General features: G+C 34.0%; 1 protein-coding gene across 26 annotated transcripts in view; it reads right to left on the bottom strand.

The window, feature by feature from the left end:
- Window positions 1–1,394: 1,394 nt before the first annotated feature.
- Window positions 1,395–23,086, bottom strand: part of LOC145286055 (far upstream element-binding protein 1-like) — a 141,514-nt gene continuing 119,822 nt past the window's right edge. For 14 of the 26 annotated variants that reach the window (XM_080134717.1, XM_080134722.1, XM_080134720.1 and 11 more), the window contains 3 exons: window positions 16,465–16,755; window positions 3,145–3,352; window positions 1,395–2,144 (listed from right to left, as the gene is read on the bottom strand). In XM_080134717.1, the coding sequence (XP_079990843.1) occupies window positions 3,186–3,352; window positions 16,465–16,755 (458 nt within the window). In that variant the 3' untranslated portion in view covers window positions 1,395–2,144; window positions 3,145–3,185. Of the gene's footprint in view, window positions 2,145–3,144; window positions 3,353–16,464; window positions 16,768–23,086 lie in introns of all 26 variants that reach the window. The other 12 variants (XM_080134718.1, XM_080134715.1, XM_080134716.1 and 9 more) reach the window with 1 other exon arrangement.

Genomic DNA, 23,086 nt, shown 5'->3' with positions numbered 1-23,086 from the left:
AATTGAATATACAAAAGAAAATATTAAAAAAAGGCTAAATGTTAATGTACAAAAATGAGAAATCTAATAAGTGAACAATTAAATCAATTAAAACTTTAAATTTAATATTTAAGTCAAATTCCTGTTAGCATTAAACTAAATTACAAATAGAAAATATGAAAGTAATACATTGGAGGAGAGAGAAAGATATAATAGAAAGTTTGGTTTTGAATAAAAAAAATCAAGTCATATTTTAAAGACAATTGTTTACAAATAAAAGGATTTTTGGCTTGATAGTATATACAAAAGGAAGTAGTACAATCTTTCTATAGAGAAATGACTTTCGATTTAATCAAATCCACAAAATTAGGGATAATTTAAATGTGACGAATTAACATTAAATATTACTTACAATCAAGAACTAAAAAATTTGCAACCTTGTTTTTAAAGATCAATGCATATGGAGATATATTTAATAAAAAAATCTCATGAGCGAGAATATTAAACCTGAACACATTACTTAAAATAAGCATAAATGATTAAGATTTAAATAGATCTTTTTAATCAATGAAAACACCAATTATGAGTCATGGTTGATTGGTATTTAATATTAATTTCTTCTGAAGATATTCAAATTTAAGCTATTATAAGCATTGAAAGGGCTTCAGTTTTTAATTAGTAAAATAACTGCAGATATCCACTTAATTTTAATACAACTCTTAGGCCAATACATAAGGAAATAGCAACTGGTTTAAGGCATTTTAATGAAATGAATGTAGATGGAATAAATTTTTAAAAAGTTACATTTTAAAAAAACAGATTAATTGTACTAGGATACAATTTTGCTAATAAATTTATAATCTAATTCGAATTAAGTATCAAAATTAAGTGTCAAAAGTATTAAAAATACACCTGTTTACAAAAATATAAGTGAAAGCTTTGTAGAAATAAAAAATAAAAGGTCAAAATAAAGAAAACTTTGTTAAAACAGGATTTGGAGTTAAAGACATCTAACTAAAATAAACGACTGAAGACATTTAAATTGCTAGAAAAAAAACAAAAAAAAAAAACAAAAAAAAAACAGTAAAATCAGTTCTGGCTGAATCTACTGAAATACAGAAATAGTAATAATGAATATATAAAATAGTGCAAACAGTGGTCAATTTGTAGAATATATCAAATCATTTGTCAAAGATTATAAAAATAAGTTTGTATTGGAAAATTTGTTTTGTGAAATATTAGCATTTTTTTTTTTTTTAGAATAAAAATTGAGGGAAAGGGGCAAGGATGTAGTCATCTTCCTCTAAGAGAAACCCAGTCACAATTTCAAGACAAGTCTTGACAGTGGTGAAAACTGTAACTTACCTTAAAAAAGAAAAATGGTAATTAGGAACTTAATAACACAAACACAAGTCAATACATGAAGAAACTTTATTGCAAATCATTTCCCCCAATGATCTTACCTTCCTTCAATCAGCTGCTGCTTTTTCAACTAAATGATAAAAAGCAGCTTTATAGATTTAGCTAATCATACAAGGCAATAGAGAATAAAAACTGAAGATCTCTGATGAGTATTTTACATGTAGGAAAATGAAACTTATTCACAATGGTCACGGATTAATGACACTAAACTATATTAAGATACCTGCAGTTCTGAATTCTTCAGGTCCACAAATTAGTGTTAGATGGCTGGCACTCAACTAAGACATGAAGTGGTTAGGCGAGCAGGGACATACAATGCATTGAATGAATGGGGAAATCTGTACTGTCAAAAGAAACAGCATTATTGATATAGGTAACACTGATAGAAGCTGTAAGTGATGATACTTGTTCCTCAAGGGATTTTTTTTTCCACCCATGAATTTGATTCAAAATGTGCTGTAACTTTCTCCCTAATTGTTAAGAATCTCTGCAGAGAAACTGAGAGGGAATTGTACCTTCAACACATGGAATGTTCAAACAAATACATGGGAACTTCAGTCCAATTAGAAATCTACAGTATTTGATGTATATATGTAGACAAAATACATACACACGCATATATCTAATATTCAACATAGGACCACTAAAGCATGTCATAGAATCGTGGAAGTAGCAATACAACTTTAGGCTGCTTCGTCAACAAATCCAGAGGAGAGAGTCGATACATTTTGTCTTCAGGGATCCTGCATGAAATAAACAAAAGCAAAACTATTTTTGCACAGCTGGAAATGGGTTCTATTCATACAATTGAAAATAAAACATTTAAAACATTGAGTGGCATTAACAATTAGTAATCCAAGAGGATTACAATTAATATAGCAAAATTGGTAAATTAAAAAAAAAAAAAAAAAAAAAAAAAAAAAAAATGCATTTACAGCTGTAAAATCCGATATTATTTTAGATAAATGTTAATTATTGAAAGGTTGGTTCATCCAGCATAGTAGATTTAAACTTAATTTTACATTTAATAAAAATTAAAAGTTTGAGATGTCAATATCACATCAGAAAATAACAAGTGGTCTTAATAATTCCAATAAAAGATGAGTTATTGAATGCTAACAGAATGATACCCACCTTGAATACTTACCAGTGGAATAAGAGATTGTAGAGTAAGAATGCACCATCCATCAATATAATTTAGCAATATTTCAAGAGCACAATATTATATAACATGCACAGTTTGTAATGAGATTAGAAGCCATTTGAAAACAAAATCCCATTACACAATATATTGTCAAAAAGAGTAGGAGAGTAACAAGTTCATAAGTACTAATGTTAAAGAAAAAAAGACACCCTGAAATGAAGATAAAATAGCTAACAAGACAGAAAAGAGAAAACCTGGTTTCTGAAGATTCAAGCATTTTTCTAAATAAGGCGATAGAATGATTGTTAATAACAAATAAATTAAACTGGCACATAAAAGTAATATTATTTCTAATTGCGTATAAGTACAGAAAAAGGTTGCCAGCATCAATAAAAATGGAAAAGAAATTAAAAAAAATAAATAAAATTATTTCAGATAAAAAAAACAAAACAAAAAACAAAAATTTCACACACAAGAAAAATTATAAATAAAATGAACAAATCGAAATGTGGTATAAGAGAATTTGGTTCTGAAGATGGTAGGTGCATTCTTCTCTAACAATCTATATCAGCTGAAAGAGACAGTGAAGCCATATTTACCTTATTGCTGCCATTAGTTAAGATTAGGCTAATGAGAGTCATCACTGTGGTTGGGGTTGTTGAGTACCAGGTGCTTGGTTAGCAACTTGGCCTTGCTGCTGCGCTGCTTGTTGCAATATCATATTAGCATGATAATGCATTCCTTGTTGTCGATAATACTCTGCCCAAGCGGCACTGTAATCTGGTTGTCCAGTTTGTGGATTGATTGCTACAATTAAAAATATATTTTACACTAAAGCTGAGTTCATCACGATTTCCACATTTTTTTTCCCTATATATCTTATTCACAAATACATGTTAAAATATTTCAAGTTGAGGGAAGGGGGAAGTAATTAAATTTGAACAAAATTGTTATAAAATTATTAAATGCAAAATTTCCAAACTATGAATACACAAGAATTTTACAAGCAGAAATTACTTTCTATTTTGACAATTTATACCTTTCCAATTCTTTCAGATTTGCAGAGTCACAAGATTGTTTGCCCTCTCAACAGAGAATTTTCCAGCACTCTTACTAGACCATCTGATTTCACCATAATTGATCAACACATTGATATACATAGATCAAGTCTTTAAACCAGCAGGAATTGCCTCTAAGACATAACTAGTTAAATTTAAGCAAATTAAGGGCACTCGAAAATAGCAGCCAGTAAATTAATCAGGAGGTAGCAGTATTAAGTTCCTCTTTGTGATTTTTTTTCATTATTAAAAAGCTTGAAGTTAAAGACCAGCTTTTCATAAAACTTGAGTGGCATTGAATTTTAAAACAAATCTTTCACACCAGTATTGATTCAACTGAATTTCGATGAAATTATTGACTATGTGGAAGATGAGGACTTCACATCATTTTGATCATGCTATGTAGAAAGTAAATATTTTATTTGTATATATAAATCTGATTCTTCTTCTTTTTTTAAGGTTTGATCTGGACAAAAAGTCAAGATCTCGTTGGCAGTCTTTGAAGAAGAGTGTGAATCCATAATGTTAAACTCACTTGAACAGTGATATTTATTCTTTATCTATATAATATACACTAATAACACAAATAGACCAACTAATTTGTAAATATTTACATACTGTGATGTCTGCACGAGTATAAATAGAACCTGCTCAAATGAGATGGAGACTCTTTATTGTACAGCAAAACTGACAATGAGGATGTAGAAAGTTAACAAACTTCAAATTAATGAAGCCATACCCCACCTCAAGAAAAAAAAAAAAAGTATTTGAATTCAACAAAGCGAGTAAAAATCTTCAAAATGAAATTTTTTTGAAAGAAATGACTATACCAACAATAGAGCCCTTAAATCAGGAAGACTCCAACCTGGGGCAAGCATGAAGAGTGAACATATCAAAGATGCATTAAAGTTTTAATATAACAAATGATAAATGACAAATCATTACTCTTGGCTTTATGGAGCAAAAAAAGAAAACTGAAAGATAAGCTGAACATCAGAGATACCACCAGGCCAAGTAACGCCTAATTACAAAACAAAAATAGCACTGGGACGAATATTTCATCTAGGAAACAAAGTTGAAATTCAGGATCTGTCTATGCATACAAAAAGAAAATGGAACCTTTGGTGAATACAACCTGGATAAGGCTACAATGGACCAATTAATAGAAAAAAGCTTAATATTATCTGGATTTTTTAAACTACGGTTCTCATCTTGAGTGTCATTTTCAATGTTTGGTCAATGTAACCTACAACCTTCTCCAGGTTTATTTTGTCGAATTTGGGAATCTTTCTGTTGAACTCAAGAATCTGTATGGAATTTCGACTGGAACTCTTTACTTCACAAAGCATGCTTTCATTCTGTCAGCCATAACTGGACAGATGTCCTAAGTAATTCACAATTATATTTTTAGGTTGCCCACACTGAGGATTGAACCTTCAAGAGAAGGTGATTTTACAATTGAAGTTTTAGAAGTACTGCACCACGAATCAATTGTAGTAAAGTGGTGATATTAAATAAAGAGTTTCATTTGAAATTCTGTATAGATTCCAGATTTTGACAAACATTCCCGAGTTCAAGATTGTGGGAGGTTACATCGACTAAAACATTGTGAAAATGACGCTCAAGAGAACAGTAGTCCAGAAAAATCTAAATCCTCAACTCAAAAGTTCTGAAACGCACAAAAAAAAAAAAAAAAAAAAAAAATGCTTGTCAAACAAATTATGCTGTACATAGTTGACAAACTGATTTAACAGTAGAAGAAGCACTCATATTTGAATTCATTGAAACACAAGCTAAGCAAATAAAAGAGAATGAAAGAGATCCACAAAATTACAACAAAATAACAGTGAAGGGAACGATCCGGAGACAACAAACCATTAAAAAGTTACAAACTACTACAGGTGTACAGCTCCAACCACATACACAGTCAAATAAAATGGTGAGTGAGTGAGTGAGTGAGTGAGTGAGTGAGTGAGTGAGAGAGACCCCCCCCCCTCGAATCATTTAAAAAATATGCTATTGAAAGAAGAAAATGAACGTGTCAGACAGCCAGTCATGCCCAACCAATATTGACGAATCGGAATAATTCAAGCAGCTAGGCATTCGTTTTTCAGGTGAAACTTATTCAGCAGATAGCAAAATTGTCCATATTGACAACATACCAGTTGGAATATTATTAATAAATTCTGGAGCAGGCATCAACCTTACTGACAGTGAAATGTGTAAAGTTAAAGTACAGCCAAATTAAACATTAAAAGAAATCAATTGTAAATTGAACAATATCACTAAGAAATATTTTAGTTTATTTTTTGGACGATGGGTCCCAAGAGAAAAGCTCGCAAAGTATTTGTTACAAAGACATTAAGCAGGCTAGTATAGAACTAGGGTTTTATCACTAGTCCAAAATTGATTAAAACAAAAATTCTAAATAGACACCTAGCCTTGTAAGAAAAATTAGGAAGAATGAAAAGTTTCCAACTCAAAATTAGATGACAATGCTTTACCTGTTGAACAACAGCCAAGACCTTTGACATCTAATAAACAGCATAGTGGAGAGGGGAAAAAATGATAGAAAATATCAAAAACATGTAAGAACCCGCTTGCCTTGTAGCAGTACTAAAACCAAATGGAGAAATTAAAATATGCCAACTTCCACGTGGGAAATAAAATAGTGAAATGCATTCACTATAAAATACCAATAGTCGAACAGTTAGGGAGTGAAATTGGCAACACAAACGTTTTCTCAAAAATCAAAGGAATATCACTATCTTCATACAACTCAGGAATTTACCTATAATATATATATATATATATATATATATATATATATATATATATATCATTCAACCACAGTAGTGGTTGAATATATGCTCAAGTCCGAAATTGAATGAATTGAGACACATTCAAACCACCACCACTAATTCCGTTCGCAACCAAATTTCAAACAGGTTATATAGTTGGATAGAACACCTCATTAGCTACATTTTGAAAAAAAAATTTCGAAAATTGGTTCAGTAGAAAAAAAGTTGCAAAATATGTGGGTTCACAAACAGGAGAGTAAGTACATACATAAGTGACTAACGCTTTTTTTATTTTTTTTATTTTGCATAACTTTTTTTGTATATAAATATTTTTTACTGCGATTTTGCCAATATGACATGTTAGCGTAACGGTTAGAGTACCGGGGGTTGGTGGAAAGATTTTAGGTTCAATCCCGTGTATCGTTTTTTTTTATAATTAAAAAAAACCGAACTTTTTTTTAATAACTAATTTTTTTTTTAACTCTCCTTATGAAATAGATATGCGGTTTTCTTTTCCTAGATGGTTTAGTGTACAAGTGTAAGCCACTTTGAGCTTCAGATGGTTCGCTGTTACACACAAGTCCTGGTAGGTGACTTGTTTGTAGTAGGCAGTTCCACAGAACAAAATATTCTTACCGTGTCGAAACCCGGGAAAGAACATGTGAAATTGCACCAGAAAAGGTTTAATATTTATGAAGCAATTCTGGTTTCTGATTGGTTTGTAGCAGAACGTGAATTTATTTGATTCGTCAGTTCTTAGCAGCATCGTTTATAAATAGAATTGTCTGACTGTGTGGGATCATACCCCATTATATCTCCAAAATATTGCAACATCCTCCCTACTTTTTTTTATAATGGGGAAGTCCCTTGTGTTTGTTCTGCTCAAAAATAAATATATTTTTATATTTACTTAGACATAACAAAAATTAGAAATCATTTGGATCTTAGAATTTTAGCATTTAAAAAGACGCCATTTTTAATTGTGTTCAAATGTCAAAAAGGAAAATTAAAGATTTTTTTTTTTCTTTTTTTTTTCTAAGCAAAAGTATTAGTAGGTTAAAGTGTTAATACAAAATAAAATGGATACAGTTTAACGTCTTGTCCAGGACTATTTTTCTTTTTTTTTTCTTTTTTATATATATATATATATATAAATCTATATACTGAGCATTATCCCTAGGGTTTTCTGCTGATATTCATGCAAAAAAGTAATAGCCTTCTCATAAGTGGAACTTCGCTGGTCTGTATTTTTAATATATAGAAATCTATATACATACAGGGCAGTGAAAAAAAAAAAAATTATTCAGTCGAATTCACCAACAAGTTTTGAGAAAAACGTAGCTTTATCTCGTTTTCTACGAAATAGCATTTTATATCCATATGCCTAGATCTTTGATTGATCATCCGTGCTCTGTGCTAAGACTATACTGGCTTGTAATCAATTCTGGCTCTAAAATAGTCTTCAGGATATTTTTAAGGTAGAGTGCTTCCTGGGTCGTGTTTTTAATCGCGATAAATTCTGCTTCACACGTAGAGAGATACAATCTGTTGCTTTTTAGATTTCCATGAAATAATAGGCCCATTTTCTGAGAGTCTGAAACAATATCCAGATACACTCTTGCGATCCTCTTGGTTTGCCCAGTCTGAATCCGAAAAACCTTATTTTAGGGGATTTCTTGATTTTTTAAATACTAACTTCTGCTCCTTAGTTCCTTTTAAATAACGTAGGACTTGTTTAGCTCTGTTTAAATCCTTCATTGTCGGTCGTGATAATCTCTGTGACAGTTTCGTTACTGTATAGCATATGTCGGGCCTGGTTGCAGTCATCAAATATATAAGACTACCCATAATTTCGCGATATTGTGTGTCATTCATTATTTCAGACTGTGTGTATACTTTTTATTAATATCATTTTCGACCGGTGTAGAGCGTTTCTTGCACTCTCCCATTCCAAATTTTAATAGTATTTTGTCGATGTACCTCGATTGAGTCATCGTAACAAGTCCTTTGCCTTGAGTAAGTTCTATCCCCAGAAACCAGGATATTTTGCCAAGATCGGTCATTTTGAATCTTTTACTTAATTTATTCTTAACATCAGTCAACATTATGTCACAATTTGATGCGATTAAAATATCCTTGACCCACAAAACCAAAATCAGTAGTTTATCGTCTGTGTTGGGTATATAAACAGGGGTCTACAGCGCATTGTCTAAATTGTTGTTTAATAATATAATCATGGAACACTGTGTTCCAACACTGAGCACTCTGCTTTAGACCATATAATGACTTAAGTCGCCACACGCTATTTTTATTTTTCATTATAAATCCCTCTGGAGGGGTAATATAAATTTCTCAGTCTATTGGGGCATTTTCCACTGAATAGCAATAGTCGATTTGATAATCTTTTATATTGTCGACCCCCAAAAAATCGGGTCATCTTCTATTTCCTTTGGCATATCTCGACTTTATCATCATCATGGACATTCTCGCCTCCGTCATTTTTATTGTTTTCGTTTGTTCTAATTATTTGATGTAATATAATTTCATCCTCTTCATATGACGGGTTTTCGTCTTTACAATTAAACATGTCTGTGAATTTTACACACCGGATTCGTTTTATTTTATTTTTTTCGGGAAAAAATATTAAATTGGCTGGACTGTTTTTATCGTATCCAAGAAATATACCTCTGTCAGCTTTAATATTCAATTTACTCTTTTTCTCTATATATGCGAAGCAAGTTGAACTAAATATATGCATTCTGCTTAAATTCTTTTTTTTTTTTTTACCGCAGAAAGATTCATATGAAGTTTTAGATAGTGTTTTGTTAAAACACCTGTTGCGTATATAGGCTGCCGCCATAAGTGCATACATCCAGAGGTTTTTAGGGAGTTTTGATTCAATGAGTAGGCATCTTGCCATTTCAAAAAGTGTCCGCCACGCACGTTCAGCAGTCCCGTTTTGGTGTGGAAATATAGGAGCTGATGTTTCATGCCTGATACGATGGTTAATTAATAAAAGTTCAAAGTCTTTATAGGTGAATTCCGTACCGTTGTCAGAGCGAATACACTTGATTTCACCGTAGGGGGCCATGTCGGCTAGATATTTCTTAGTTGCTAGCAGGGTATCAGATTTGTTCTTTAAAAAGTAAACCATTATTAAACCTGAATGGTCATCTACGAAATTCAACACATATCAATAATGTTCTCTGGCCATCGATTCTATGGGACTGTTCGTCCCAATGCACCATTGATAGGATTTTTTTGGCCTTTTTGTCTGGTATCTTGTTTTGATAGTTTGTCATTTTCCCTTGCGTACAGACGTCGCAGTTGAAAGTTTTTGATGTTTGTATTCGCATTCCATCAACTACAGTCGGCAACTTTTTTTGATATCAGGAATATTGCAGTGTCCAAGAATTTTATGCCATGTCTGTAGATCATGGCAGGCGGTTTTTGATGGGATTACGCTATTCAAATAATACAGTCTTCCATCCGGGCACACCAGCCCCGATTTATTGGGGCCAAAGTTTATATCTGCTCATTGTCCCATGGCAGCCTGCATAGAAAATATATTTTGTTTAAATTTTGGGACCAGAAGAGCGCTCTCCTGAATACCGAAACACAGTTCACCCCTATTGTTCTTTAGCGAGATTTTCGCATTGCCTCTTTTCAAAATGATATCATTGACTCGACTCCCGTCAGCCAGTTCTACAAAATGATTTTGTTGCTTAAAGTTGGGATCAAAATTGATAAAATCAGATTCCTTTGTAATCACATGTGCCGTGGCCCCACTATCGACAAGAAAATTATTATTGCTTGTTGACACATCAAATGTACACAAAAATAAAAATGTATGTTCACTAACAGAGCTCTCTACATTTTTAATGTAGTCGCCATTTTGAGTCCTGTATCTACATTGGAGACTCTTGTGATTAGGTCGTCCACAATTTTTGTACTTTTCTTAGGAAAAAACCTGCTTTTGGCAAAGTTGCGTTTTTTTATTCCTGGCATGGGTATTTCTTTCTGGGTTATCACGGTGGTCAATGGCTTGAAATCACTCGGTAATCCCTTAAGGACCATGGAAATTAACAGACTGTCACTTATAACTTCAGACATTTTTAAAGAATTTGCAGTTGTCTCGGCTCTTATAATATAATCAGTAACAGTTTCGGCTTCCATTCGTTTTAGAGAGGTCAGTTCAGTGTATAAAGAAATAATTTTGGGTTTTCCTTTCGATAAATAGTGCTCTCTCAATATGTTTAATTCTTTGCAGCCGTCGTCCAGGGCTTCTCTCATTACCAGTGATAGACTTCAGTGATCTAAACACTGTATTAATTCCGCAAAGACAGTTGCGTTCTTTTCAATGAAGTCGGGGTCGTTTCTGTTTTCAGGTTGTGTTTCTAGTACTTTGTGTAGCTTTTGGATTCGTAGATATCCCAGAAATTTAACTTGCCACAATTCGAACTTTGATTCGGATCCATCGAAATAAAGACGCACGCTGGGCCCATAACCTGTACAAGTGTAAGCCACTTTGAGCTTCAGATGGTTCGCTGTTACACACAAGTCCTGGTAGGTGACTTGTTTGTAGTAGACAGTTCCACAGAACAAAATATTCTTACCGTGTCGAAACCCGGGAAAGAACATGTGAAATTGCACCAGAAAAGGTTTAATATTTATGAAGCGATTCTGGTTTCTGATGGGTTTGTAGCAGAACGTGAATTAATTTGATTCGTCAGTTCTTAGCAGCATCGTTTATAAATAGAATCGTCCGACTGTGTGGGATCATACCCCATTATATCTCCAAAATATTGCAACATTTAGATTTTCAATGCAGCACAGTACGGTTTGGGATCTTACCGTACTATTCTCCAATGCTTTTAATAGCTGCCTGACTATCTGAAAGGATAGCTATTTCCTGTTGCTGAACCTCTTCCATGATCAGAACCTCAGATTCAAAAGCCTTAAACATGCGCTATCTCTCCTTCTTCGGTTTTTGTCGTGATGTTTACCGAATGTTAGAGCTGACTTGTCAGACTTAGGTCTGAGATCCTGCTCTTCGGTGAAGGCGGGGGTGGTGTTTGGTACCACATCCAATGGTGCCAGCTCATGACTGGTGTTTGGTGTTGTATCCGACGATACCTGTATGGTGAAAACTTCTGCCTGGAAGACCGTCCTCAGTTTACCAAGATAAGATTTTTGACAGATGAGGTGGTTTGAGTATTCTATATAAACACTCACACCAATCCTATCATTCATTTTAGATCCATCAGTATAGCATTTGATTACGTTGCTTTCCAGCTCTTTTTCGTAATCTCTTGCGCCTGTTCTGTCATAAACCCTGTGAAATGCTTTTCAAATGATCTGGTTTTAGTCATAAGGTCACCCGGCACATGCAAGAGCGGTAGTTCCTAGCCTCATTACACAAATCCATCTGACTTTGTTTTTCCAGTAGTCCCAACAGATCTTGACCACCACAGACCTATTCTATAGGATCCCCATATCGCTTCTGCCTTCAGGAATTCTTTAATCGGAGGGATATTCAACAGCATCTCCAATGCTCCAGTAGGTGTGCTCGGATATGCTCAAGAAGTCATTAAACATTAAATTTGTACCTTCTGAAGTTTCTTCACCAAGAACAGTTTCTCTGTCCCGTGGATCCAGGAAACGCATGCATACGACAAAATGGGACATACCATAGCAATGTATATCCAGCTCATTACATGCGGGTTAACTGCCCAGGTTTTCCCCACAATTTGTTTGCATTGCATAAGGGCTGCAGTCGCCTTGGAGGAAATCTTTTCTATGTGGCTTTTCCTGGTTAGCTTACTGTCCAGGATTACCCCTAACAGCCTTGCCTCCTGCGAAAGTTTCAATTTCTGTCCACTCAGAAAAAGGTCACCAAGTTGGCAATTCCTTTTATATGTAAACAAGACCATTTCTGTTTTACGGCTACTGAATGTTAATTCATTTCGATTAGACCATTTATTAGGAATATTTAATGCCATTTTGGCAATGCGTCTGACCAATGATGCTTTTGAACCCGCGACCAGCACTGCGATGTTATCAGCATCAGCCTGGGCATAAATATTCCTATTTTTAAACTCCTTTAAAAGAGGATTCAGCATACAGTTCCATAGTAAAGGTGATAAAATCCCACTTTGGGGGTTTCATTTAACTACTTCCCTTTTAACAGTTGCCCTCAGTAGTTCTACTTGAACTGTTCTGTGCCTCACCATATACTCAATCCATTGGATGAGTACTGGTGGCACATTGAGTTCTCGTAGCGACTTGAACATGCTACTGAAGGGTATGTTGTCAAAAGCTCCAACGATATCTAAAAAGACACCGAGTGCCATCTTTTTTGTTAGTTTACGCTCTATACAGATCACGAATTCATGAACCACAGTCTCGGTAGAGACCCTGGCTCGGAACTACTGTGATTGAATGATAAATATTGCATAAATGTATGTTTGAGAGCTAATTTTTTTTGACAATCATTAATAAATATTATAAATTTATATATTAATACAATAGCAATGCCTGGAAAAATCATGGATTATATGGAAAAATGCGCGCATGAAAAGTAATATTCTTAAGATTTTATTAAACCTGGAAAAGTAAAGGACAAGAAATTCAACCTGGAAAAGTAAAGAACAAGATATTCTAGTAAAGTAAAAAATAAGAATTTTTTAGACTTAAAATATTGGAGCTAAAAATAAAATTTGAATATTGATAAATATTTTATTTATTATTTGCATATATTGTTGTTTATTGTTGAGTTAGAAAGGGTGTCAGTCGCTGGATTGAACTTATTTCCCCCCTATTATTTGCATATATTTATGTAGTGAAAATTGTTTGAATAAAATTAATTCATTAGTTAGTTAGTTAATAGATGGAATTAATAATTTTATAATTTACATAAAAATTAATAATTTTATTATATCATTAGGATCATTTAATTCATTTTTATGTAAATTATAAATTCAATCTACTAACTAACTAACAAATTAATTTTATTCAAACAATTTTCACTACATAAATATATGCAAATAATAGGGGGGAAATAAGTTCAATCCAGCAACTGACACCCTTTCTAACTCAACAATAAACAACAACATATGCAAATAATAAAATATTTATCAATATTCAAATTTTATTTTTAGCTCCAATATTTTAAGTCTAAAAAATTCTTATTTTTTACTTTACTAGAATATCTTGTTCTTTACTTTTCCAGGTTGAATTTCTTGTCATTTACTTTTCCAGGTTTAATAAAATCTTAAGAATATTACTTTTCATGCGCGCATTTTTCCATATATATATATATATATATATATATATATATATATATATATATATATAAAATAATGTCTCGGCAGTTGTGTGAAAAGCATATCTTATTTTTCTTTTATTAATATTATTGGAATTTTCCCCATTTCTTTGTACATATTTGTGAATTATTCCATGGATTTCGGCCTTTTGGATTATTTTGGACCATCTTCCAATTACGTGATTTCCTTGGATTTTACTTGTGCAAATGGAAACTCAATTAACTTTCTTGGGGTTATATTTTTGGATTTTACCGTCATTGGATTATTTACCTTTCACCAGACTATCCATTCACGCTTAATCACCTTTTTCTTCACCATAGTCCCTCTGCTTCACTTTTTATCAAGTAAGATCTTTGACTTACTTGTTTCAAATACTTTTGTATGCAAAATCCGATCCCGCATTTGCTAATTCCTACCCTCTGATGAAAAGGAAAGTATTTCTTTGAAACTCCATGGATTAAGGACTATACACTTATCAAGTGTTTCCTTTTCAGATTAAATATGTTTTTAACTCTTTTTCAAAGTGTTTTTTTTTTTAACATGTTTTAATAACTGTCTGCTCTTTATATATATATATATATATATATAAAAAAAATTGTGGCTGCCTGACACATTCATTTTCTTATTTCAAAAGCGTTTTTTTGTTTTTTTTTTAAATGATTTGGTTTTTTTTTCTTTCTTTTTTTCTCTCAAATGCTGGCCATTTTATTTGACCGTGTATATGGTTGGAGCTGTACACCTCTAGTATTTTGTGACTTTTTAATGGCTTGTTGTCCCTGGATCGTTCCCTCCACTGTCATCTGTGGCTGAAGAAAAGCAACAATTGCATCAACAAATCCTTGAGAAATTCCTGACTGCGATGGGGCAGATGATATTCTAATCTGAGGCAAAGACAAGCGAACATCATAGAACCCTAGATATGGTATTAGGCACATTTAAAGAAATTGTACAGCACAAAAGTATATTCCATTTCTTATAGAAAATAAAAACATTTAGAAATTTCAAAACCCCAAAAAATGTCCAGAATAGGCATGTTTTTCAACTGGCAACATTCAGCAAACCATTAAAAAGGGTTAATGTGGGAAAACATGGAATGGCATGAATCTTGTTTTCTCAGGTTGAAGAATTCAGTCATTCAGAGCAAACCGCTCATGCACTTTGATCCCAAACTGCAAACATTTATCATAGTAGATGCCAGTTCTGTATGATTGGAGCAATACTTTAACAAAACAAGGGATATTCATTCATATCATCTACACATACAGGACTAACCAAAGGCGAACACTGGTACTGTGAATTAGAAAAAGCTCTAGCAATTGTATGAGTTTGCAAAAATTTCCCCTTTTACCATACGGAAAGAACTTTCTTATAATGACCGACCATCAGCAACTATCTTCAATCTTAAAAAGTAACTCCATTAATCTTACATAGATTTTATGTCTACAACAATATGATAAATAAAACATTAACAGTAAAGATAATCCCGACGGATGTACTCCTTTGGTAGATTGCTAAAGGATCTAGCAGCACAGTTGTAGCTAATACATTCCAAAATCAATCACTTTATCAGAAATAGAGGAGTCTCAGCAGGATTCAACTGCTACAGCAGTGAAAATAGGCAATACAACTGAACCAATAAGTTAACACTAGCCTTTAAACATGTGAGGCATGAACTAACAAAATGAGATGTAGCTAGAATAATCAAACCTCCAATTCTACAGAAATGAATCTTAAAGGTGAGGCACAATAAGGGATAATGAAAACAAAAACCCTACTCAAAACTAAGGTACAGTGGCCCAATATAGATAAAGACAGGGGATGCCATAAGCTGGTGCAAACTATGCACAACATTAGGCCTGAAGGAAAATGACTGTCTGGTGCATAAACTGAAATGAAAGACCTCTTGGAAATACTACATGTAGACATCTGTGGACCTTTCCCTAGCAGGGATTATGTAATCTGAATAATTGATGCGGGATCAAGATAGCCCAAGGCATTTGTTACCAAATCCATCAGGGCTGATACAAACACAATCCTATGTTGTTCCAGATAATGGACCCCAGTTCGTATCATCATAATTTAAGCACTTCTGCGAAGAATAGGGGTATCCCACACTGAAAGGTAACATTTTATCCCAAGCTCTAATAGAGATCATGCAGTTCTTAGCAATCATGTTGAAAACCATTCAGGTGATGGGCATAGAAAGTCCTAATGTATTACCAAAACAGTCTATATACCATAGCGAGAGAAACTTTAGCTAAACTACTCATGGGTAGGGAAGTAAACAACATAGCAGGATTACAAAGTAGGCCTTAAAACCATGTTTGGAGAACAGCACAGCAAAAAAAAAAAAAAAAAAGTTAAACAAAGAACCTACTACTTAAAGTAAATAAGCTCCTGCCAGTTTACCACCTTATACCACAGAAAATAAAATGCACACAAAGGTGAATCTGCATGTGATGTGACAAACTTATTTGAAGAGACATCAAAAATGAAAAAAATTCCCGAAGACAGGACTCCCATCAACAGGGGGATGACTACTTTCCTTCCAATGACAACCTTGAGGGACAGAAAGATAGAGAGGGGGAGGAAGAAGCAGATATCTCTATAGCCCTAAGGTGAACAAGGCAGCAGTTCTGAAAAGGGAACACAAAGAGAGCAGATGTAATATCTGCGTGAGTATAAAATAGAACCCACTCAGCTGAAAGAGTGACTTTAGTGTACAGCAAACATACCTGGCTGCTGCTGCTGTGGTTGTTGGGCAGCTTGTTGCTGAGCTTGCTGTGGTGCCACCTGTTGTTGAGGCTGCTGCTGTTGTGGTTGCTGTTGAGGGGGCTGCTGCTGCTGTTGAGGTTGTTGCAATTGAGGTTGTTGAGGAGCACCAGGTCCTGCTGGCTGACCTGGTTGTTGAGGAGCTCCTTGGGCACCTTGTTGAGCTTGATACTGACCATATTGACCATACTGGGCATAATACTGGGCATAATAAGCAGCCCATGCAGCTGCATTAGCATCCTGGGCTTGTTTATCTGGAAAAGAAGCTGCAACTTATATTTATGATTTGAAACCATGACAAAAGAATGAACTAATGTAATAAAATCAAACGTTATTTGAATGACTTGCTATATGATGGATGGATTAATTAAGATACAAAATTTACAGTATTTTAATTCAAACATTTGAAACTATTGTAAACATAAACATTAAAATATTTTTATTTTGATTGTCCGATTTATTACATAACTCAGCTAAAACTGAGAAACTACTAAATCCTATTTATTTTGTTAGGGACTAAATCAGTGAATGTAAAGTTCCATTTCATCATTCACTAAAAAGCCGATTTCTTTGGTTATGTGGAATGTAACAAAAGAAATGAAAAACATTCTAAATGTCCTAACATGATGCCAGAAAATTAACATTATCTTTTTTTTAAAATTTATTTGTATTGAAATAATTGTGAAAGCTATTATGTTGAATTCTTACCAAATTTTTAATTTCAAATGATGTATTTTCAAAAAAGTTTTTTTTTTTACTTCAAATATCATTTTAAAGTGTTATTCGCTCTATCTAATCACTTAAATTACAATCGTTTTAAAACATTTGTCTTTTCAGAACATTGAATACAAGATGGAAAAAAGCAAATTTGCACAATTTTATTTCAATTCAAGCTAAGTCGAAAAGCTGCTGAAACACTTCATGATATCAACAAAGCATTTGGCCCAGGAACCACTGCTGAACGCACACCACAATGGTGGTTCAAGAAATCTGGTGGCAGCCATCGGATGTTGACAACGATCAATTAAGAGCCTTAGTCAAAGCCAATCCATGCCAATTGTTAGAGAACTTACTTCGGAATAAGACGTAATATATACAATTTCCAACTACTTGAGATTGTAAAGACAAAAATACTTGAAAATCGGTTCCTCATGAATTGAATGACAGCCAAAAGAAACACTGTTATGAAGTGTTATCCTTTTACGCAACAAGGACAGACTTACAATGAACAGTAGGTTCTTTACAACTGGCGATGCTCAACTCTGTGGTTAGACGCCAATAAAGCTCCACCACACTTCCCAAAGGCAAAGTTACATCGAAAGAAGGTCATGCTGAATGTTTGGTGATCTGCAACTAGTCTCCTCTATTAGTTTTTTGGTACTTGTACAGTTTAATAGACATTAAAAAAATGAAAATATCGAAAAAAGGTTATATCGTCTGTATCTGTTTTGGACTGAAGATCTCCGAGAAAAACAAATTTCATTGAATTTGATTGAGTATTTTTTTAACAGCAACAAAACGTTGAAGTCAGCCATTATGGAAATTTTTAACACGCCACGGGGAGATAACTCAATGTAAAGCATCGAGACTCCCTCCCATCTTTATTACTAGCTTTTCTTCCTAAAAATCAAACCGTTTGCTTGGTATCAGAAATTGTTTTTTGCTGTAATAAAAAACTACTTGATGAAATTAAGTGAAATTCTGTTTCAGAGAATTTTGTTCCACAACAGATACATACAATACACCCCACCCACCCCCCGCGCTATTTTCATTTTTTAATGTCTTGATTAAACTGTACAAGTACCAGTTCTTTTTATGTAGGCGAAACCATTACGGTGCCAACAAATCAATGAAATGCATCAAAATCTTTGATAATACCCAGCATTACTCAACAGAAAAGGCCCAAATCTCCTCCACAACAATGCTTAACCATACCTTGCTAAACCGATCCCGAAAAAGTTGAACAAATTGGGTTATGAAACTGCCTCGTCTGCCATACTCTCTAGACCTCTCACCTATCTTTTCAAGCATCTTGACAACTTTTCGCATGAGAAGTACTTCAAAAACTTAAGCGATATCAAAAACACCTTCGTCGTAACCAGAATGCAAGATTTTTACGTTACTGGCATAAATACACTTATTTTGCGTTGGCAAAAGTATGTTGATTCTGATGGTGCTTATTTTGATCAATAAATTTGTTTGAACCGAGAAATGTTCATTTGAATTTAAAAGTTAAAAATTGCAAGAACTTTTTTGTCAACCTGATAGTATATTGTATTACATGTAATCTGAAAACAACTTTTAAAAAGTTGTTTTACTAGCCATGTAATCACTGGTAAGTTGATGATTAGTTGAAATTGAGAAAATACACTAATACGAAAAAGTGACTCTTCCATATTTGTTTACAGTGTGATGGTTTGGAGGATGAGGATTTAGTAGTATTTTTATGTGGGGAAGGTGATTCCCTACTCTAAGATAAACTGTTGAAAAAAAAAAAAATACAAATTAGGAATGGGTATTTAGAGATTACTTCCTTGGAATGATTGATTTGAATAAATAAAATACATTTGATTGATTTGATAGTTTATTTTACCAGCATCACAACCTTTTTGGGTTATCTAATGCTGAAGAGATCGTTTTACAACATTTGAAAATATTTGGTGCATTTGTTATGTGAAAAGTGTTGTTTTTGTTCTTATGACATGGAATGCATGATTTTTCTTTTTAAGTGACACACACGTTAGAATTCAAGAAATGTAGGAGTTTGATGTGAATGATTTTTTTTTTTTTAAAAACAAACCATAGTCAATGTTTTAGGTGTTTTGTTTTTTCATTTATTAATATATTTTGTAAATTAAAGTTCTGTGAGTTTTAAAGGAGATAGATAAATTGAAGCCATTGCATTGTTTAAGTATGGTAGAGTTTAGGAGTGCTGATTCAAGAAGTCTCCAAGATTTATTTAAAATGAATATAAAGAGTCTACCTTGTCTAAAATTAAAAGAATGATCATAAAGAATAGTTCATTTCAAGAATTTAAAAAATTTTTTTTTTATTTCTTTAAGCCTTTTCTCAGAGTTTCCGTGGTGTTTCACCAAAGGTATATCTGATGACAATTATTGCATGGAACAATATATATAAGTCGGTGCAAAAGTGGTTGGATTTTTTGATCTTATAAATCTGCGTTTATTATCTGATCTTCAATTGTTGGGTCCATACCGAATGGTATATATTATTTAATTGGAATGTTTCAGATGAGTATTATTTATTCATTTTAATTGCGGACTATTATACTCATCTTTTAGTTGCTTCACAACGTTTTGCCCAACTATTCTTCTGGCCTTCGTCAGGTGGTAGGTAACCGCAACAGGATAGGATCTCTGAATCTGCTGTTCTCAGCAATTACTGCCTTCATAGTTGTTTTTCGTCTCACCAGGTGAGCATTGTCTGAAGATGGCGGTTTCAATTCTAACCAAAGCCGGCCAGAGGCTTAGTTGGCCAAAACAAGGCCAAATGAAAAACTATGAGGGCAGTAATTGTCTCCATCCAAACTAATCGCAAAAATTTAGCAACCTTTTCTTTTTTAAATTGCAGAGATAATTTCCCCAATATGATTTCCTGTCTGCTCTACATATGAAAGACACATCTCAATCATGAGCTAACAAGAGCAATATAAACTGTTGGCCCAGTGTGAAAATTCTTACTTTTAATGAGATGTAAAAGGGGTAAGCATGATTTTTGGATATAATAATATGTATAAAATCATAAGAAACTTGGAAAAAAAAATTTCACAAGATTTTTGTGCATTAATAAATAATTTTAATGCATAAAAAAATCTTAAGTTGCCTTTGTACAAAAAAGTAGCCAATCAGAATACTTTTATTTACTCCTTACAATCAACCAATCACAATCATCATAGCGTGTCAAAAATTCAATATGGCTGCCTCCAGTGAAGAAGAAATGTTTGTAAACAAAGACAAAAATGAGTGCATTATGTTCATATTTCCGACTAAAACATGGAATGTTAGATTTTTTTCAGTGAAGACATGGACATGCTTTTTAGAATATGTTAAAAAATGGAGTTTTACATGAACCACAAGCAGAAATTAAACAAGGGTGTTGATTTACATTATCTTTTCGTTTCAAACAAACAATTGAAATGGTCCTCTTGTGACAACGATCGGTTCTACGCATGCGTCAGATGACATCATGACCTGATTTACTTTAAATAGTCGAAAAACTGACTAAATTTCATGTACGCTGCGTTAGCGTGTTAGTTTGTTATCTTAACGTTTTGGGTTCGAAACGTGGTGCGAGATGTCTTTTTTTCTTTTCGATTTTTTAAATTTAAATATTGAACCAGTGTTATTCAAGCCATTTTTCATCTAACGTTCGTTTTTCTGTTTTTTTTAACTTCGCTTATCCACCCCCAACCACAAAAACATCCGGGTACCCACCGATTTTTAAAATTTTAATATCGAAATGGGCTTATTTAAGCCATTTTTCATGTGTTCGTTTTTCTGTTTTTTTCGATTTTTACATTGTTTGCCTTACGTTAGTTTTTTCTCAATGTTTTGATTACCCCCTCCCCGCTTAAGTTTTAACGTTTTCTTTTTTTTACTTCGCTTATAACAAACAAACCTGGTCATTGACCGTCGTCGTCGTAATGCTCAACGACTTCTGTGCACGCAACTGTCAATTTGCTTCTTACTTAAATAAATTCAAACATCTTTCAGTAACTCATTCTGGCTGGTCGATTTTATTTTCAAACTTCGCCTCAGGGCTTCGGGTTCGATCCTACCAACTTTTAATGTAATGTACTTATCAAAAATGACGTTACTTGTATCTATTGAATATACAACTTAACTCTCCTGCTATCTAAAATATCCAGAGCTTGTACTATTTTTTCTAGTTAATTCGTAATACCATACCATTCTGCAACGCATTATCCTATTCCTAAGCCAACATAAAAATAAGAAAAGGAAACTTTTTTTTTTAACATAAAAAGAAAAAACAAACCATGTTAACGCCTTCCAACAGACGTGTTTGCAAATATAGCCCCTTCCACTGCATGAACTCTTACTCAGCCCCTCCTCTAGTAACAAACAATGAAATAGCAATGCCTTGTAATCACTTTGAGGAGTATAATTTTTCAGTTGATATATAACCCTTTTAAACTAACCCGTTAACATTAATTACCAACGCTGGGGCGCAGAAATACCTGGATTAGGACCCAGGCACGGGGAAAACCCTCTCTGTGCTGAGGACCCGTAGATCTTCCCAGGTCATCCGTCTAGAAGGAAAACTTAAGGGGAGGAAGGCTTCTCCAGTCTTGGACAACAACCTTCCTAGAGCTGGTGACTGAAACAAACTGCTTAAGGAGTAGATAGGCACTGTATCGCCCGGCTTCATACTCCTTTGCCTATTAGGTAGGCGTAGAGGTCGAATCACAGGGAGTCGACAGACCTTCAGTGGTCGATCTTGTTTCCTGACTAGAGCAATGAACGCCGTTTTCCCCACTCCCGACATCCGATCCCCTAAACTGGGCACTTGGGAGTGCTTGAATGCCATAATGCCAGTACAAGTAGATTGGGTTGTCCTAACTCTTTTGTAGCGCTTAGAGCTGCTGCTCCATCAACAGTTGTATAATATCGGGTTGTTTATAGTGCCATGTCGTGCATGGAAAGGGACCCCGCACTCATCCCCGGTGGGCTATCCCGAGACCACAATCCTAGTAGATGGCAGGACAACTGATGGTCTGCTTGCATTGCATGTCTGGTATTCTGCATAACCACTTGTTCAGCATCCCTTACCTAAACTGAAACTCTTTTAAAAAAAAAAAAAAAAAAAGACAGTACAATAAAAAATTATGCTAAAACCAGGTTCAAAACAAAACCAACCTGCCTTCTCTCTTGAGGCTTGCATTTACGAACATCCGTGGGCTCGGAACTAATTTAAATGTTGAAGCATTTCTCCTAACAAACACCCCGGATATCTTAGCACTAAGTGAGACTAACCTACACTCCTCAATCCCCTCTAACTACTTTAACATGCCTGGCTATCTCCCACTCTGCCAGACATATGCACGGACTTCGAGTCTACATTCATAACACCCTCCCCTTGAATAAAGAAACAAACCTAGACGATCAAACCTTTATGTGCTTTAGACTAAACATACAGCAAATCATTTGCTACTTTTATTTTCTCTACCGCTCTTCCTCGACCCAGGACTGCACCATAATAAACAAAGTCTCTGACAGCAAAGACACAGCACTCTCCCTCAACACTAGCGCACAAGTACATGTATTTGGTGACTTTAATGTCAACCACAAAACTGGCTTGGATTCTCTACTTACACAGATGCAGCGGGCAGCACAACACATAGCATATCTCACTCGCTATCACAAATGGTTATGTTTCCAACCAGTTTCCCTCATCAGCAAGAACAACACGCATCACTTCTAAATCTGTTTCTGACCACAGTTCCCGACGATTGTATAACAAATGCTGACAGCCCACTTGGGAATGCTGATCATGCAGTGATAATGGTCGAAATCGCCCTAAACTAGACCCAAAATTGAAGAGCCA

The sequence above is a fragment of the Euprymna scolopes genome, chromosome 10 (genome assembly GCF_053919585.1).
Source record: "Euprymna scolopes isolate OS-2025 chromosome 10, ASM5391958v1, whole genome shotgun sequence".
In the NCBI taxonomy this organism is placed as follows: domain Eukaryota; kingdom Metazoa; phylum Mollusca; class Cephalopoda; order Sepiida; family Sepiolidae; genus Euprymna; species Euprymna scolopes.
The sequence above is the reverse complement of the archived record's forward strand: the minus strand, read 5'-3'. Positions and strand labels throughout refer to the sequence as shown.